Source organism: Microcaecilia unicolor, chromosome 9, assembly GCF_901765095.1.
Source record: "Microcaecilia unicolor chromosome 9, aMicUni1.1, whole genome shotgun sequence".
Lineage (NCBI taxonomy): Eukaryota > Metazoa > Chordata > Amphibia > Gymnophiona > Siphonopidae > Microcaecilia > Microcaecilia unicolor.
The window spans coordinates 90326462-90347366 of NC_044039.1; the positions used below are offsets into that span (position 1 = coordinate 90326462).

The following is a 20905-nucleotide window of genomic DNA, read 5'->3' on the forward strand; positions in this document are numbered from 1 at the left end:
TACATTATACCCCAAAGCAGGATTTTTCACTCTAGGGCAGACCGTAGACACCTGTAAAAGATCAGGAACATGTCCACTTTCTAGGAACTTGATAGTCATAACGGTTATCGTTGGAACAACCAAACTAAACTAGACATGTTCCTCAATACAATGAGACTACAAAAATCCATAACAGACCCTGTAAGATGCTATAATTTCAAAGAGGATATCACCTCTGCCTCACTCACTGGTTCAAATGTGCCCCAACAAATAGGAAATTCGACAACACCTTCATCATTTCCTAACTGCTGTGGAAACATGCTCACCAAGTTTAAAATGTAACTCCACTTTTCCATAGCTATTACCAGCTTATACTCTTGCAGTTTAATTAAATAACTTCCTCTGGTATTAGTATCCCTATATTTTGTCCACCCACGCTTGATGTAATTCACACTGTAATTGCCTTAGACCTAAAGTCAGCCAAGGCATCAGGTCAGAAGTAACTTTAATCTTAACTGTCCTTATAGGTGCTATCTGACCTAACACAGAATTCAACATAATGTTCCAATGTTCAGCAACTTCTGTCACAGGCAAATCAGATATATTACCTAACACTGGTGCCCAAGTATTCATTAAGACCTGCGTATCAATCTTCCCCCTCACACATTTAGTAACAACTGTCCTCTGAAAATTCCTCTCAAATTCAGACAATGTCAAAACAACACAAAGCTATGGTTAGTCCAAATCAATAATACCACATCCACATCAGCAGTAGAAGAGAAGCCACTTAGCACAACAACAAGATCAAGTATATGCCCTGCTGAATGTGTAGCACGTGTCACAATAAAAATTCAGCCCTACTTTAAACGTCCTGTCAATGAGCCACTGGGGGTTTTCCTCAAGAAGACACAGATGTTTGCTAATTCCAAACATCAAGATTTGATTGCCGTCACCAAAACCTGAATCTCAAAGCAGGAAATTAGAATTTCTGGTAGTCGGTTCACTTAGGGTAGCGCGGGAGCCCTTACCACCACCTCAGTGGATGGCGGTAAGTGCTCCCAACTGAAATGGGCGCATGGCAAGAGCTTCACTTGCCGCATGTCCATTTCTTTAAAAAAAAAAAAAAAAAAACCTGCCTTTTACCCACTATGGTAAAAGGGGGCCTCAAGGCGCATCACAAACACTCGCCAATGCCAACAGGCTCCCTTTTGCCTCGGCTTTGTAAAAAGAACCCCAAAGTGTGTTACTTCTACTAGTTGACTTTATATGGTCCTCCATGCTTCTCTTTGTGAACAAGATTAAAGCCTATAAAACATCAAAGCGTAATTGATCCCTGTTGTTGGGGACTGATTTGTCACAAGGCATTTTACGGATGAGCCATTTTTTTTGAAGGCTATTATGTTGGGAGGGAATATTTTGCTGGGGCAACTTTGTGTATAGACCATTTTGTCAGGGTCATTTTGTCAGGGGTTGTTCTGAGAGGGCTATTTAAACTCGGTACCATTCAGTGCTGTGTCCAGGTGTGGCCCAGCATTGAATATCCATGTCTAACTGGTCGGCAACGGTCAGCACTTGAAAAAACTGCTGACTCCTGTCAGCTGAATATTGACCACATACAAAAAGTAATTTCAGTTACCACTATTCGAAAGTATCAGAAAGGAGTGTGAAAAGCTAAAAAGAATGTTCTAGAACTTAAAGCTTTGACCTTCCTATTGGGTGGCAGAATATAATATTGATCAATGTATAACAGATTAAGGGGCACTCAGATCTACGTAGTTCAACTCTAATGTTCAAAAAAGATCTGCAGTAGCAAATGCTCGAAACATATTGTTCCACATAATTTTTTATTTATTTATTGTGCATTTATATCCCACATTTTCCCACTCATGTGGGCACAATGTGGCTTACAAAAATTAGGCAGATATACAAACAAGCTGAAAGAGTGCAGAGGAGACAGAGGATAGACGGTGGGAAAAAATAACTAGCAACAGAAGGCAGAGCAGGGTGGGGATCAGGAGGGGGTTATCATATTGCAGAGTAACTAGGGGTGTAGCTTTTAGTAAAGAAGTGGGTTTTCAGCAGCTTCTTGAAAAGGCCGTGGTCCATTTGTGCTTTAAGGTGCTGCGGGAGAGCGCTCCAGGATTTAGGGCCCCAGTAGCGGAAGGAAGAGGTGAAAATCCCCCTTACAAGTTGGGAAGTGTAGGTGGAGATACGTCCATGCAGCAGGCGTGGCATTCCTGGGAGGAAGGTCGATCAATGGGAGCATGTACTCAGGAGCCAACCCATAGATGATTTTGTGGGTTAAGGAGCATAGCTTAAAAGTGATGTGCTCCTTTACAGGTAGCCAGTGGAGCCTGAAGCGCAGAGGCTCGGCATGAGCATAACGACGTTCTCCTAGAATCAGTCTCGCAGCAGTGTTCTGGACTGTCTGGAACTTTTTCAGTAAGGAGATCTTGCAGCCCGCATAAATTCCGCTACAGTAATCCAGATGGGAGAGAACCAGCCAGTGCACAATCTCAACTGGCACATTTTCCAAAACACAGTTATTTATAAAATTTCAAAAATTTCTAAATTTATGCAGTAGAGAGGTGTGGTAGCCGTGTTAGTCCACTTTTAAAGGTAATCAATAGAAATAAAACATGGAAAAGAAAATAAGATGATACCTTTTTTATTGGACATAACTTAATACATTTGTTGATTAGCTTTCGAAGTTTGCCCTTCTTCGTCAGATCGGAAATAAGCAAATGTCATCTACCAACATTTGCTTATTTCCGATCTGACGAAGAAGGGCAACCTTCGAAAGCTAATCAAGAAATGTATTAAGTTATGTCCAATAAAAAAGGTATCATCTTTTTCTTTTCCATGTTTTATTTTGTTTTATTTCTATTGATTAAATTTATGCAAAAATTAGGAGGTTTTTTTTTTCTGACCACTGATAGACATTTGTACCTTTTGACACAGACATTTACAGTCTGGTCTTAAAGATCTCTGAGGTTTTTTCTTCCTATTGTAAATTATTACATTGACATTATTTGGACCTGCAGCATTTATGTGCATAATTTTATAGTATTCTATAAGTTAAGCACATAAATATTTGCCCCACTCATGCCTCTCCCCTGTGAACACTCTCCTTACAATTACTCATTAAGGGGGTGTTTAACAAAAGTGATCTAGTGTTTTTAGTGTACGCTAAAAATTCATGTGTGCTAAACGCTAAGATGCCCATAGGAATATAATGGGCATCTTAGTGTTTAGCACACTTTAATTTTTAGTATGCACTAAAAGCGCTAGCACACCTTTGTAAAAGGGGTCCAAAGCCATTTGAGTGCATAATTAATGGAATAGGGCTTTGGTTCCCAAACCCAGTCCTGGAGGCACTCCAGCCAGTCAGATTTTCAGGATATCCACAATGAATATTCATGAGCGAGATTTGCAGGCAATGTATGCAGATCTCTGTCATGAATATTCATTATGGATATCCTGGCTGGCTAGGGTGCCTCCAGAACCAGGTTTTGGATCCACTGGAAAAGGGCATAGGGTTACACTTAACGCGCATAAATGTTAGTATTTTAATTCTAGGATTTTTAAGCATGCAATATGTGCTTATATTTAGGTGATCTGTTCTAGTTTGGGGGGGGGGGGTTATCGTTTAGTATTCTGAAACTAAGCATTTTCGAATATAGTGCATTTAGGTTAACATTTTAAAAGGCTGTACTGTGACGTAATGGTTTAATTTCAACAGGGAAGATTTCAGTTTTACTGCATATGCTACAATTTCTTACTTGAAGAAAGGACCAAAAGTTGATCTGTTGAAAAACAAAGAACATACAATCATCCTACAGATGGGAATGCTTAAAAAAAGTAGTAGCAAGGTACGTACAAATGACATTTATTAACAATAAAAAAAAAAAAACAATAAAAATTGAACAAAAACAGATAGTATTCAACTTCAAGACTTTGGAAGAGGCATAAATCAGCACTTTAAGTTAAGTTATTGATTTTTTGAATGTTTTGCTGCCGATACATGCTGAACAGTAATACATTGTAATCGTGTTTCATTTGCCAACACCTTCCAGTTTTCATTGAGAGAGGTCTAGGAAGGGATACTATAGTTTCTTACATCCATTAATACTCTCTATAGTGGGGTGTATAGACTTTGATAATTTTTTGATACTTGAAGACACTCCGTTTTCCGTTTTTTGTTCACAGAATCTTTTTCTCCCCAAGTGTGGGAGTTTTTTGATGTCTGTGAGTTTTTTCGGAAGGCGGTAGGAGCCCATGATGTTGGCCATTTCAGTGGAGTCCTAATGTTAGGTTCCCTGGGCTGTTGAGGCTATTTTATTTATATAAATTTCTTATGTCAGATCAAGGTCTTGCGCTCACCTATAGACTGTACAAAAGGAGTGACACTTAGTGTTTTTGAGATATTTATTAACAATAGGAATGCCTGTCACATTTTCTAAAACACAGTTATTAAGTATAGATCCATGTTATAAATTATATAAATCAGTTAATTTAGGCCAAGAGGCAGTATAAACCGGAGCAGGATTATGATTTTTAAATTTTTCATTTTAAGAAATAAAAAGTAAAACCAGAAATGCAAGTGTGTTCTTTTATTACATCATAATACTATAAGTCAAAACATTAAGGACCAGGTTTGGGAACCAATGCATTAGACTATGCTTCTAACTTTTGGAGATCCTTTTTCATGTTTTCCACTCCCTCCGGGGTATTATAAATCTTGGTATCATCCACAAAAAAGGCAAACCTTACCTTCTTATCCTTCAGCAATGTTGCTCATAAATATATTAAACAGAATCGGCCCCAGCACTGATCCTTGAGGCACTCCACTACTCTCCTTCCTCCGATTGAACTCCATTGACCACCACCCCCTAGCATCTGTCAACCAGTTTCTTATACAGTTTAACACTTTGGGTCCTAACTTCAGCCTGTCAAGTTTATTCAAGGTAACTAATAGAGTACTATATGTCACGCACATATCTCCCCAATCTAGGCACAAGAATTTATACTAGCTGTTTGGCTGATATAAATGTTCATGCCTAAACAGATTTATGCATATATAGTCGGTTACAGTAGCTTTCTAGGGTAAAGTGCTAGGGTAGCCATGTTAGTCCACTTTTAAAGGTAATAAATAGAAATAAAACAAAAGAAAATAAGTTGATAACCTTTATTGGACAAACTCAATAGATTTTTTTAATGAGCTTTCAAAGGTAACACATCAGATCAGAAATTCAGTAATGAGCAAATGATGACATATATCACAATATATCTGTGAAACATAAAAGCACTCCAATGACAGTCTCATAGGGAAGGTAGGAGTAGGTGGGGAGGGAGTGATCAGAGGGTGACAAAACGGTATAATTTTATGGTTTCTAATGTAATAGGAAACCCAGATCTTTAAGTCCTGTCTAGTGGGTGCCAAAATATTTCATCATTTTAACTTAAAAGGTTTTATGTTCCTGGATGGTTTTTAAATTTCCTTTTAGTATTCTCACCATAAAGTCATTAATGCAGTGCTCTGATCTGGCAAATTGTTGTCTTACAGAGGTGTCACTCTAGTTAGCACTCTATTCTGATGTGGTGTCTGTGTAGATTCAATTTCATCTTAAGCATTTGGCCTGTCTCTCCAACATAGCATCCTTTTTTGCATTTTTTGTATTGAATAATATATACTGCATTTGAAGAAGAGCATGTGTAAGACCCCTGTATGCTGAATGTTTTTCCCATGTGACTGACTGTGGTGTCCTCTGATATGTTTTGGCACAGTTTGCAGCTTGATATCTTTCAGGGACGTTTGCCATTCTCTTTTTCAGTTTCTACTGGGAGTTTTGTTTTCACAAATTTTTGTGTAAATCAAATGGGGATAATAAACCTCTGTGAATTACCAATTATCACAACATACGATCTCCTTTCTAAGGGACTGTCATTTTGTCCTTCCAGCAAACTCTATGAAATTCAGCTATACTCTGATCTTGAAGAAATTTTAGGAAACTTCGCCTGAAAGTACATTTCCACAATAGAGAGACTCCCAACAGACTGGAATATAATTTAAAAAAAAAAAAAAAGAACACATATGATGGACCAAACAAAAAACTAGACAACTACATAGAAAGTATCAGACATAGGGTGAAATCACAACTTTCCAGCAAACAAAAGAAAATTCTGTACAAACTCTCTCCACCCAAATGAACTGCCATAAAAAAACCTCTAAAATAGTCAAAACATTGTCATCAAACCTGCAGACAAAGAAGGCTCTGTAGTGATTATGGACACACAAAAATACATTAAAGGGCACAGACAGCTCTCAGACAATACATATTATAGGAAATTGACTGAGGAACTGAAGAGTTATGGTAGCCCTTGCTCTCAGTAAAATACAGACCAATGGCTCATAATAAGAGCTAAGCCTCTTAAAATTAAAACCATCTCTGATATAAAAGAGAGCTACTTGTAGCTTGTAAAATCAGTGATCACCTTTGACACAGTTACATTTCACTGTGGCAAGTACTGAAATGAGGTAATTGAGAGCTGGCAAGGGTGGGGGCAATCTACTCTATAAACAATCCTGAGACTGGCACCTGCAAGACGTCATGAGCAAGAGTTGCTATGGTTATGTAGAGATAGTACTGGGTCAGCTGCACCCCGGGTGAGAACATCCAAAGGGGGGGCTAGAGAAAGGTTTGGGAACATGTGAAGTCATTCTGATCAACTGATAAGAACCAAGAGCCCTGGTGAGAAAGACTAGAGTCCATTGAAATGAATAGGGCCAAATTTGTATATAAGCAGCAATTTGAGGGGTATTAGATTAGAGGAGAGGAGAAGATGAACAGAGAAGGAAGACTCCAGAAGGCTAGAGAGAGAAAGGACGTACCATGATATGCGGTTCCATTATGTCAATGCCTGACTTGCCTGTACTGCTATTGGTAAGATTATAATAAACTATCTTATTATATCTATTGAATACTGGGTTCCTTTCTAATTACAGACCTAGCTACAGCCTGGTCTATGCAGACCTGCCATGCGCAGATACAGGATTGGGGTGATTAAGCATCTAGAGGGGATTTGCAGTTCTCTCTAGGATAGTACAGAGAGCCCATGGCTTCCGCTGCCCAAATGGGTGAGGCAGACCTAATTATATACAGAACCCACATAGGATTATACAAAACAGTTGAAAAATCTCATCAAAACACTCCCAAAGCAAGTACAACAACAGCTAAAGAAACTCATACCAAACCACCCTTCTGTGAGCACATTCTACATGCTACCTAAAATCAATAAACCTGGAAACCCCGGCAGACTGATCATATCGGGGCTTAGAGGGGATTCTTAAACCCTTAGTGCACAAAATGTTTCATACAAGACATCACAGACTTCTGAAGAAATAGGAAAACATCAATTAGCTCCCACCAGGTGCTCCTCTGGTCACAATGGATGTAGGATCTCTATACAGCAACATTCCCCATTCCAATGGCTTACCTACATGTGTAAATTCCTAAAAACATCCACCCTAGACCACCAATACACAGCAGAATCTATTATAAAATTAATCAAATTCATTCTAACTCACAACTATTTCAATTTCAATAATGATATTTATCTGCAAATCATGGGCACTGCTATGGGCACCAGGATGGCACCTCAATATGCAAACATTTTCACTGCAGAACTGGAGGAGACCTTCTTAAACCCACTAACATTCTGGCAACAATTCTACACTGACGAATGGGCAATACCTACAGACTCATCTCAATTTCTCCAAGATTGGGATAACAGATGCAGAATAACGTTAGACAATATAGCACCACTTCAAACCAGAACCTCACATAGGAAAAACTAAATTCCATGGTTTAACGAAGAATTGAAAGAACTAAAAACACAAGTCAGAAGATTGGAAAGAGCATGGAGCAAGAAAAAAGACGAAAACACACACAAAGACTGGAAACAACTACAAAGAAAATATAAATATACGATCAGACAAACTAAAAGGAACTATTACAAAACCAAAATAGGACCAAACTATAAGGATATGCACAAACTCTTCACACTAGTAAACAATCTTCTAAATACTACCAAAGTCACCTCTAACAACGCAGATACCCCATCAGCAACCGACCTTGCAAACTACTTCAAGGAAAAAATTTCAAATCTCCGACTCAAGATTCCCACTAACACAATGGATTACACAAATATCCTTGAATGTCTAGACCCAAAGCCCGGAGAATATCCAGCAGATCGATTATGGACCGATTTTGACATGCTCTCACCAAAAGAAATCTCGTACTGGTTAGGAAAATACACCAAATCGCAATGCAAATTAGACATCTGCCCTAACAGTCTAATAAGATCCGCACCCAAACAATTCAAAACAGACCTCACGAACCACATAAATTACAGGCTCCAAAATGGACTCTCCCACGGACAAAGGAACCTTACTACTCACTCCGTTACCAAAAGATGCTAAGAAAAACACAGTGGACCTAACCAACTATCGACCAGTAGCATCCATCCCACTCATGACCAAGCTCATGGAAGGCATAGTGACGAAACAATTGACTGAATACCTACAGAGACACTCAATTTTGCACGAGTCCCAATCAGGATTTCGGACGAATCACAACAACTGTACTAGTGTCCGCAATGAACACATTCAAACAAGCAATTGCGATTGGTTACAACATCCTCCTCCTGCAATTCGACATGTCCAGTGCCTTTGACATGGTTAACCATGATATAGTAATACAAATACTAGAATACTTCGGAGTAGGAGGCACTGTTCTCAAATGGTTCAAAGGATTCCTAACCACAAGATCATACCAAGTAACAACGAACGAGGACAAATCACTACCATGGACACCTGAATGTGGAGTCCCCCAGGGATCCCCTCTCTCACCAATATTATTCAACCTAATGATGATACCTCTAGCCAAGCTACTAGCCAATCAAAACCTCAACCCCTACATTTATGCAGATGACGTCACAATTTACATTCCATTCAAACATGATCTAAGTGAAATCACCAACGAGATCACCCAAAGCTTCCAAATAATGCACACCTGGGCAGATGCATTCCAACTAAAACTTAACGCAGAAAAAACACAATGCCTTGTGCTCACCTAACAATATAACACAAAAAACTTCAACACCATAACCACGCCATACTGTTCTCTTCCTGTCTCACAAAACCTGAAAATTCTTGGAGTCACCATTGATCGAAACCTCACTCTCAACACCCATGTGAAAAACACGACCAAAAAGATGTTCTTCACCATGTGGAAACTTAAAAGAGTAAAACCTTTCTTCCCGAGATACATCTTCCGTACCCTGGTACTGTCAATGGTAATAAGTCATCTGGATTACTGCAATGCACTGTACGCCGGGTGCAAAGAACAGACAATCAAAAAACTCCAAACTGCCCAGAATACAGCTGCCAGACTCATATTTGGAAAACCTAAATATGAAAGTGCAAAACCACTAAGAGAGAAACTTCACTGGCTTCCACTGAAGGAACACATTGCGTTCAAGATCTGCACAATTGTACACAAAATCATTCATGCAGATGCCCCAATCTACATGCTAAACCTCGTGAACCTACCGCCCAGAAACGCCATAAGATCATCTCGCAAATTTCTTAACCTGCACTACCCCAGCTGCAAAGGACTGAAGTACAAACTGATGCATGCCACAATCTTCTCGTACATGAGCATGCAGTTATGGAATGCATTACCCACAGACTTGAAAGCAATCAACGAAACAATTATCTTTCGAAAATTGCTGAAAACATTCCTCTTCAACAAGGCCTACAATGAGCACCCACAACCTCATTAACTCACCTCACCAACCCTCTCAACTATGAAAGCTTACCTTATACAGCTATCCAATTCACTCCCTCCCTTCTTCCCTCTTCCCTTCTTGATCGCTACACACTACTAACTGTATCTGATATCCTGCTATGACAATGTCAACAAATCTATGTAAGCCACATTGAGCCTGCAAATAGGTGGGGGAATGTGGGATACAAATGCAATAAAATAAATATCCAACTAAACCCCTAAAATACTACCAATATATTGATGGCATTTTTATGATTTAGACTGAGGGAGAAAAGACTCTCAAATAATTTTACACTTCTTTCAATGCATACCATTCCTCAATCAAATTCAAAATGATTACTCCACAGAAAAAGTCAGCTTTCTAAATACCATAGTCTCTATCAACAATGGCTACATAAAAATATTTATGTACAAGAAAGCAACTAAAGAAAGGTAAGTACCTCAAAGTGCTGACTGAATCCTTCATACAAAAAAAGGTTACAACCCCAAAATAATCTCCCAAAAGATTGCCTCTTCCCTTAAAACACCCAGAAAAAACTTATATCAGTACAAGCTAAAGAAAATCACAGAGAGGGTGCTCTTTATAGTGATATACAATCCAGAACTAGAAAAACTGAGAAGAATCATAAAAGATCTACAGCCACCACTCCAGGTGGATGAATTACTGAAAGAGATATTCTCAGCTCCACATCTGCTGGCCTTCCAACAACCACTAAATCTGAAACAAAAATTAGTGAAAACAAAACTCCCAGTAGAAACTGAAAAAGAGAATGGCAAACGTCCCTGAAAGATATCAAGCTGCAAACTCTGCCAACACATATCACAGGACCCTACTACTACTACTATTACTTAACATTTCTAGAGTGCTACTAGGGTTACGCAGCGCTGTACAGTTTAACAAAGAAGGACAGTCCCTGCTCGAAGTAGCTTAAAATCTAAAGGACGAAATGTCAAGTTGGGGCAGTCAAGATTTCCTGAATAGAGGTGTAGTGGTTAGGTGACATTGAAGAGGTGGGCTTTGAGCAAGGATTTGAAGATGGGCAGGGAAGGGGGCCTGGCGTATGGGCTCAGGGAGTTTATTCCACGCATGGGGTGAGGCAAGGCAGAAAGGGCGGAGCCTGGAGTTGGCTTTGGTGGAGAAGGGTACTGAGAGGAGGGATTTGTCTTGAGAGCGGAGGTTACGGGTAGGAACGTAAGGGGAGATGAGGGTATAGAGGTAAGGAGGGGCTGCAGATCAAGTGCATTTGTAGGTTAGTAGGAGAAGCTTGAACTCCTCCCCAAAAGGTACAGCACCTCTCCCTCTTCCTCTCAGCCCCTCTCATGAGTGCAATACCTGCTATCGTCTTCCCTCAGGCCGCACAGACCTATTTCTTCAGTCCTCCCGTGAGTCCAGCATCTTCCGAATTATTTCCTCTACTCCACCCATGAATCCACTACCTTCTTCCCTCTTTTTCCCACAGCCACGCCCCCCACGAGTGCAGCATCTTCCTTCTCCCCCAGCCCCCCCCCCCCAGGAGTCCAGCATTTCTTTCTTGTCTCCCTTCAGCTTCCCCCCTCCCCCCCCCCCCACCGGCCGTATACAGCATTTCTTACTCTTCCTCCCTCGGCCACCCCCTGTGAGTTCAGTATGTATTCTGACCTCGGACTCCCAGACCTCTTGCTCTGCTCCTCTAAGCCAACCCCCCCCCCCCCCCCCCCCCCCCTTGGTCCAGCATTTCTTCTTCTTCTCCCCTCAGGCCTTTCTCAGATCCCCAGACTAATTGCTCTTCTCCCCCCTCAGCCCCTACCTCTCCCGCCATGTGTGCAGCAGTTCTCCCTCATGTTACTCTCACCCAGGTCCTACAAACCTCTTTGCCGGCAGTGGCAGCCATCATACGCTTCCTGGGCCAACATGAAACTTTTCCTGTGCCACGCCCTGCCCTTTCGTGAGCAGGAGGAAAAGCTCCGGGTTGGCTCGGGCAGCATGTGATAGCTGCCGCTGCTGGCAAAGATATGATGTTTGTCGGGCGGGGGGGGGGGGGGGGGGGCTAAAGGAGGAGAGGGAATAGTGTTGAATCCGGGGGACGAGCTGGAGGAAGATGAGGGAGGTGCTGGGTCTGTGGCAGGAGGGGAAAGGAAAGGAAGAGGGAGGCCACGCTGCAACCTTAAAAATAAATAAGTGTGTGTGTGTGTGCATGCTTTCCCCATGACATGCCTCCCAGGTGTTCACAACACATCAGTTGAAAACCACTGCCTAATCAAAAAATGTATTAAGCTAATCAAATTAAAAAAAAGGGATTCCAAGATGGCGCTCTGACCGGACGCACCTGAGTTTGCTGCTGAGGTCCTTTGTAGTTCTCTCTGCTGTTTTCGCTGTTTCTGTGCCCTCCTCGATGGGGAAACGGAGGGGGAAAGCTAGGGAGCATTCCTCGGCTCCTGGGACACCCTCGGCGCTCCGGCAGACGACTCTGCTATTTCCAACGCAGCAACCGGGACCTCGGGGAACTTCGACCCCCTCTGCCGCTCTCGACGCATTGGCGTCGATCGAGAGCGCTAACGGGGCTTCCCTGAGCCCTGTAGAGCGCATTGCTCCGCCTCAACCCGGAAGGGAATTGCCGATAGCCCAAGCAGGGAGGGAGAATGAAGGTGTTCAACCTAACCTGCTCGAGGGAAGGACTGCGGCGATAGAAAATGGTCCCCAACCGAAAGAAATGCTTTTTCAATCAGCTTTACAGGTACTCCCTTTGGAAATTGTTTCTAAATTATCTGAAGTTGGTGCTCAAATTCAATCCCCTCCTGGAATTTCTAGCGTGACTAGACCAGCAATTGTGACATTAGAGTCACTATGGGATATGGTACATAATATTCAAATCTCCATGCAACCTACATTGAAAGCAAATACTGACAATATAAAAACTATTTCTGAAGCTGCGTTATTCCAAGCACAGGTATCTGCGCAGAAGGCCTTGAAATTGGAAAATTTGAATACTAAATTACAAGAAATGGGAACTTTAGAGACTGCTTTGGTTAAGGACAATGTTTTTCTCCATAAACGAACAGAATATCTGGAGAATCAGATTCGGAGACTTAATCTTAGGTTTCTAAATTTTCCTAAATCTCCTTTGATTTCACCTGTTGAAATGATTAAGAAATATATGGTGGACATTCTCGGAATGGACAAGGATTCATTGCCCCCCATAACACGGGCCTATTACATCTGGAACCCACAGGGGGGAGATGGAAACCTCCCAATGGTGGGGGATGGAATGAATTTAACTTCATTCCTGGAGAGCTCACTGGAGATTATTACCCAGAGGACTACTATGCTTGTTACTTTTGTCTTGGAACCTGACCGCAATGCAATACTAAGACTTTCCTTAAGACACTTAGAAAACCTGTTTATGGGTTCAAAGGTTCGTGTTTTTCCTGACCTCTCAAGGCCCACTCAAGCTAGGCGCAAGGCCTTTTTGGAACAGCGTCCTAGAGCGTTGGCATTGGGAATAAACTTTGTATTACGATTTCCTTGTATATGTAATTTAACACTTGAGGGTAAACAATTTCAATTTGTTGACCCTAAACAGTTAAAAGAATTTCTTGATGCTAGAGTAGATATGAATGTGGTGTGCCCTCCATAAAATGCAGGCTGGGATCAGCACCCTGAGGTAGCAACTGGTGGGGATTAATTATTTTTTGTTATTTACATTTATATTTCTTGATTCTTGGAACCAATGTTTCTTTATCTGTGGACAAACAGGCTTTAAATGTTATTTCTTGTTTTTATTTTTTTTTTTTCCTGTTGTAAATGCCTATTACATATTCATAATTTGTAGTGAAATAATGATTTACACCAATAAATAAAATTAAAAAAAAAAAAAAAAAAGGTATCAACTTATTTCCTTTGCATTGTTTTATAACACACCTACCCCACCACTTCATGTCAATGAGGGTATAGTTCTTCCTCTGTTTGTTTCAAAACTGCATAATAACCCACTTGAGAAGGCCCTGCACAATCTGGACTGTAAGTATGTTCTTGCATACTACCTTAAGAGAACTGAGTCAGTCAGGAAGTGTATGCAGTTGTTCAACTTCTTTGATCCTAACAGGACTAGTACATAATTGCAAAAAAAAAAAAAAACCAACCTAGCAAATTGTTAGCTTCCCGCAAACCTACTATACTATATTATGAATAATCAGATACTCATTTCACCACCAAAGTATTTGCATCAGTAGTTGCTATCCGCAAGGCAGCAACATGGCCCTTTACCTATAACTTCTCCTTAACTTCTTAGATCAAACTTCAGTAGCTGAGAGTGACTTTGGTCAAGTTATTCTGGCCAGTATGTCCCTTTGAGCTAGCAACTTCTGCATTTTGTTAGTGCAGGGTGCTCTTGAAATTTGAAAAGTATAGAGAGCAGCCCTAAGGTGTCCTTTTTCTAAGCTGCAGTAAAAAGTGATCTTAGTGTGCCCTTAGGTGGGTCTTTCCTGTACACTAAGGGCCATTTTTTCCACAGCCATAAAAAAATGTTTTGTTTGTATTTTTTTAATTAATGGCTTTGCGCTAATGTTGCCATTAGCGTGTGGCCATTTTCTTAAATTACCGCTTGTGCACTTACTGCCACCTATTTTGTAGGCAGTAAGGGCTCACTCACTATCTGTGCACTAACCATTTAACGCACAGTAATGTAGCTGCGCTAAGTTGTTAACACAGGAGCACCTCCTCTCTGCTCCCTGACACGCCCCTTCAAAACTATTTTTTATTGCACAGTTAGCACATGCACATTTGGCTGTTATCGCAGGATACCTGAATGCGTCTGTGATGTGCCATTTTAAGCTGTGTTAGGCGCATGTTAGCACCTAATGAAGCTTAGCAAAAGGTGTCCCTAAGGTTGAGAGTCATCCATTTATGTGCCTTACTGAATCCTACTTGTCAATGGAAAAAGCAATGTTACTCACCTGTAACATTTGTTTCCATAGACAGTATGATTGATCAGGCACATAGGTCCCTCCCACCTCCCCAAGAGTTGTCTTAACATATTAAGCTTCGGAGCCAACCAAGCTGAGACTATTGCACATGGATCGGGCTGTGTATTCTCATAACTTTGAACTTGCGAGCTGTGGGAGAGCAGTTCTCTCTCTGCATCCATCGGATGAAGTTACCTAATTGTGTTCCTGGTCAGTTTTGCTGACTATGGGAAAGCACCTGTTACAGGTGAGCAACACTTACAGTTACTAAAGATAGGTCAAAAATTAAAATGTGTCAACCAGGAAAGGTGGTGTGGGTTTCTCAGTACGCATACAGAAGTAAGGAATACTGTCATTTTACAAATTAACTTTGGTTTTAAATGTTTAAACAATTGTATATCCTTTTTAGATAATTTTTGTGGTTTTTATTTTTTCTCAGATTAAATCTCCAACTTTAAGCTCTGAAATTTCTGCTAGACCCAAAGAGGGAAATAGTTTAAGTACAAAGAAAAAATCAATGATAAAGGAAGGCAGCATACACAAACGTTCTCTACCTGAGTGCAGCATCAAGAGCAAAAGTAAAAAAAGCAAGACTGTTGATACTTTGGTTATTGATTGAACAGTCTACAGACACCTGCAGCACATCCAGCTATTACCATGGCTACAGCTTACTGGCAAGAAGATGAAGGCTTCATGATCTGTTGGTGAACTGTCTACAGACAACATACCTAAGGCACATTAAGATACTACCATAGTTAGCAGTTACTCAGTGCAGCATTTGGTACCTTTTTAAAATCAAAGGCTACCTATTTTAAGGTTATGTTAAGGAATAGTGGAAATTCAAGGGAGGAAGTGATGTAAGTATTCTGTAATCTGAAGGGATAGGATGACAACTATAAATATCTCATGGAATCGATTTGCTGTTTTTCATGTGAAACATACTGTTACATCTACAAAAAAAAAAAAAAAGACAAAGATCTTACCTCTGTCACAAGCAACTTTCCTGTTTGGATGCAGGACATAAAGGAGGTAATTTTTATAAGGAGCTGTTAAATTTTTATAAAATACTGATGTCATTTTCATGGCATATACTTTCTCTGTGTATATACGCAGGGGCAGAGTTTGCACATACTTATGTGCATAGATTATTCCTTACATGCATATTTGAGCAAAGCACATGCTAACAGTTAAACCTACCCTTTGAGCTGGTGTAAATGCTGATGCTAAAGCAAGAACAGAAGGGCCAAAATCTACAGACCGATAAATGAAATCAGGACAAAGTAGAATTGGCAAGAAAAAGCAACATAAATTTATTTTTAGACCCAACATGGCTGGGGTTTGGCAATGTGAATCTACATCAGGGGTCACACATTTATAGCACAATAGCATACATAATTTTAAAAAGGTACTCAAGAAAAATGACAAAGCATAAAAAGTATATAATACAATTAAAATATTTATAGAGAAAAATAATCCTCACAAGGAAACGCAGATAATATGAGTATTTTAATATTTTGCTATCACCAATAATTTATGGTTCTATTCCCATTATAAATTGTTATCTATACTGACATATCCTCTTGGTGTTACTTTATAATAAAAAAATAAATAAAATGAAGACAAAACAGGAAGAGAGTATCTCATAACAGCATGCATACTGTGACAATAATGGAAATGATATCTTCAACCTTAAGTGGGGTGAACCCTTTGTGCTTAAAATGATAAAAGTATAATTACCCAAACAGCGATATAGTCGTTCAATTTCTTGGACGCATAAAAAGAGCTACCATCAGAGCTCAATATGCTAGAATTATAAGTGAGTAAAAAAAAGTAAACTTCTTTTGATTGGAGCCATCATGTTTCTGTTAATTTTTTTTATATCTAAGAGATTAATATTCAAAGGGTGAATCCCTTAAATTTGAAAACAATCTCTATTGCAAGCCATGATTTCTTCAAAGAGGTTACAGTATAAAACTCAAATTCCCTAGAGCAAGGGTTTTCTTCAGTCCTCAAGACACACCAAACCAGTCAGGGTTTCAAGATGTTTGCAGTTTTATCTCATGCATATTCATTGTGGGTATTCTGAAAGCCCGACTGGCTTTATTGCAAGGACCAGATTGAGAATCTCTGTCCTATAGACTAGGGGGTCCTTTTACTAAGGTGCTCCGAAAAGTGGCCTGAGCTGGTGTAGATGTGTGTCTTGGACACGCGCAGGTCCATTTTTCAGTGCACCTGCAAAAAAGGCCTTTGGGGGGGGGCTGAAAATGAATGTACAGCGAAATAAAAATTGGCACGCATCCATTTTGGGCCTGAGACCTTACCGCCGCCCATTGACTTAATAGTAAGGTCTCACGCGTTAACTGGGCGGTAATCGTTGGTGCGTATTGGATGCGCGTAAAAATGGAATTACCGCCCGGGGCTCACAGTATCCGGGTGGTAGTTACAAATTGACGCACATTGAAAATGAGTAGGCACCTATGCACCTTAGTAAAAAGGTCCCCTTGGTTTGCCTCATAGGATATGGTCTCAGCTATTCCTTTCCATTTTCATCAACTATTTCACATATTTTGAATTATTAAAAAATAGCTACTGTATGTATGATAAAACTCCTATCTTAGAACAAATCAGATATTCTAGAAAAAACAAATGGCAGAAATTTAAGGATAATACATTGATACTACAGTGGTGTGAAAAAGTTTTTCCTTCCCTCCTGATTTCCTCTTATTATTGCATATGTGTCACACTGAACGGTTTATGATCTTTAAAATATATTAGATGAAGGGAAACTGAGTAAACACACAGAGACGGTTTTTAAATGATGTCATTATTTAAGGAACAAAATTATTCAACACCTGTATCACCTATGTGAGAGAAGGTAAGTGTCTGCTAAAATTAATAACTGGCTGCATCTCAGATGAAAATGGCACGGGCTGCATTAGCGGCCATAAGCAAGGATAATTTGATGTTACACGTGGATGGAGGTTCTTCACCATACTTCCAAAGCTTATATTCACCTGACAACTTTGACATTTCTCATACAAACAGAACAGCAGAAGCTTGCCATCTTTAGGGCTTATTTTCCTAAATAGAAGTTGTTGTTTTGTGGATAAGTAGTATCTCTTTTTTTTCCCCCTGATGGTTTTACACCTACGCAATTGCGAAGGAAAGCTTTTCTTCATTTGAAGTCAAAAGTGATAGCAATAGGAACTTCATTTTTCCTGAAATTTCCATGTAAACTTTTGCTTAATTATGAGGATGATAGATATGTGTTTTTGGACCCATTGCAGCTTGAGGAAACCAGTAAAGGAAAAATCACACTGCAATTGATTTTCTTTTATTATTTCAGATTGTTAGAAACATAGAAACATGACGGCAGATAAAGGCCATATGGCCCATCCAGTCTGCCCATCCTCTATATCTCCTAATTTTTCCTGTTCCTAAGCAATCCCACATGCTTATCCCATGCCTTTTTAAACTCTGGAACAGTCCTCAACTCTACCACTTCCACCGGGAGGCCATTCCACGCCTCCACCACCCTTTCTGTGAAATACTTCCTCAGGTTGTTCCTAAGCCTATTCCCTCCCAACTTTGTCGTATGCCCCCTCATTCCAGAGCTCTCCTTCATTTGAAAAGGAAAAGGCTCTCTTCCTGTACATAAATGCCCTTGAGATATTTAAACGTTTCTATCATGTCTCCTCTCTCCCTCCTCTCTTCCAGCGTATACATGTTGAGGTTCATAAGCCTGTCCCAATAATTTTTGCATTGAAGACCGCTTACTAATTTCGTAGCCGCCCTCTGGACCGACTACATCCTGTTTATATCTTTCCGTAGGTGCGGTCTCCAGAACTGCACGCAGTACTCCAAATGAGGCCTCACCAGAGACTTATACAACGGCACTATCACCTCCTTTTTCCTGCTGGTCATGCCTCTCTATGCACCCAAGCATCCTTATGGCTTTGGCCGTCGCTTTTTCTACCTGTTTGAAAGCTTTGAGGTGGTCAGACACAATCACACCCAAGTCCCGCTCTTCCTTCACACACTGAAGCACTACACGCCCTATGCTGTACCGTTCCATCGGATTTTTGCGACCCAAGTGCATGACCCTACATTTTTTGCGATTAAACCTTAGTTGCCAAATATCGGTCTATTCCTCTAGCTTCACTAGGTCCTTCCTCATGTCATTCACACCCTCCAGGGTGTCCACCCTGTTGCAGAGTTTAGTATCATCTGCAAAGAGACAAACCTTACCAGATAGCCCTTCCGCATTAGCGCTCACAAAGACGTTAAAAAGAGCCGGCCCTAGGACTGATCCATGCGGTACTCCACTGACTAACTCCATTTACCACCACCCTCTGTTCCTACCATTCAACCAATTTTTTACCCACTCAGTTACTCTAGGTCCCACACCGAGGGCACTCAATTTATTTATCAGTCGCCTGGTCAGAACCATGTCAAAGGCTTTGCTGAAATCCAAGTATATCACATCAAGTGCCCCTCCCACATCCAACTGTTTGGTCACCCAGTCAAAGAAGACAGTCAGATTCGTCTGACACGACCTGCCACTAGTGAAGCCATGCTGCCTCTGGTCCCGCATTCCATGTAGTTCAAGAAATGTCACAATCCTCCTCTTTAGAAGTGTTTCCATTAGCTTACTCACCACCGAGGTCAGACTGACAGGTCTGTAATTCCCTACCTCCTCCTTACTTCCACTCTTGTGCAAAGGAATCACATCCGCCCTTCTCCAATCCACCGGGACCACTCCAGTTTCTAAGGAAGCATTGAAGAGGTCCGTCAGCGGAGCCGACAGAACTTCTCCAAGTTCCTTAAGCACCCTCGGGTGTATCCCATCAGGCCCCATCGCTCTGTCTACTTTTAGTTTGGCAAGCTCCTCACGAACACATTCCTCCGTAAACGGGTCTTGGTCTACCATACATCCAACACCTTTAGCCTTTGTTTTCTGCAGCCCTACCCCCGGTTTTTCATTCATGAACACAGAGCTAAAATAATCGTTAAGCAGTTCAGTTTTATCCTTATCATCTTCCACATATTTCTCTCCCTCAGCTTTGAGCCTCACAATGCTATTATGGCACTTTCTCTTGCCACATATCTGGAAAAGGTCTTGTCCCCCAATTTTACCATATTAGCTATCTTTTCTTCCATTTGCCGCTTCGCTTTCTCTTCGCTTATTTAGGTATTCTGTCCTGTCTTCATCTTTCTGAGTCTTCTTATAACGAGCAAAGGCTAACCTCCTTTCCCTGTGTTGAACATAGATAAAAAGTTCAGAGATGTAATTGGCCTGATACAAACTCCTTATTGTGATTTTTAGATTGTTTCATGACTCCAGCAATAATGTAAGATATCTCCTGTGACGTGGACTGTCTTTTTCTGTACTTTTCATATTATTTGCCTGTAAATTGTATAAATGCTTAATTTAAAAAAAAAAAGTTACACATGGATTCAAAAAGGGGGCTTAGCAATGGAAGGGACATGAGTGAGTCATGAGCGCTCCTAGAATTTGTGTTCAGTGTTATAGAATAAGGAGGATTTATCCAAAGCTTCAGTTGATGTAAATCCTCACACCTAAAATTGGACACGGATCCCGGTTTGAGTGCCATTTATGGAATAGTGCTTAACGCTCATTTTTATTTTTTTGTTCCCAAATTTGGGTGCCATTTATAGAATTTATTTCTATCTATCTATAGGTTTCCTAGAATTTAGCGTGTGCTAAGCTTTAGTAAAAGGGCTCCTAAGAAATAAATGTGGCATGTGATCTTAGCTGTTTATTTCCAATGAGGCAGACATAGTCTATAGGGAATTTGTTATATACAGTAGAGATTTTTTTTTAAGTAACCTTTTCTAAGAAATTATGACTTCAAACACGCATTTTAATTTTTTAATTTGAGGAATTTGTCCCTTCATTGTTAGCCGTTTAGGGATTCTTTTACTAAGCTGTGTTAAGGTGCTAAAGCATTCCTAATGCAGCTTAAAATGGTATACCAGAGGTGGCCGGTTCAAATCCCGCTGCTGCTCCTTGTGATCTTGGGCAAGTCACTTAACCTTCCATTGCCTCAGGTACAAACTTAGATTGTGAGCCCTCCTGGGACAGAGAAATATCCAGTGTACCTGAATGTAAG

The 20905-nt window shown here is 40.5% G+C and overlaps 1 protein-coding gene across 2 annotated transcripts in view; it reads left to right on the forward strand.

Moving 5' to 3' along the window:
- RECQL (RecQ like helicase) overlaps window positions 1-16956 on the forward strand; it is a 101520-nt gene extending 84564 nt beyond the window's left edge. For both annotated transcript variants that reach the window (XM_030215292.1, XM_030215293.1), the window contains exons 14-15: window positions 3722-3851; window positions 15211-16956. In XM_030215292.1, the coding sequence (XP_030071152.1) occupies window positions 3722-3851; window positions 15211-15390 (310 nt within the window). In that variant the 3' untranslated portion in view covers window positions 15391-16956. The remainder of the gene's footprint in view (window positions 1-3721; window positions 3852-15210) is intronic.
- The last annotated feature ends 3949 nt before the right edge of the window (window positions 16957-20905 follow it).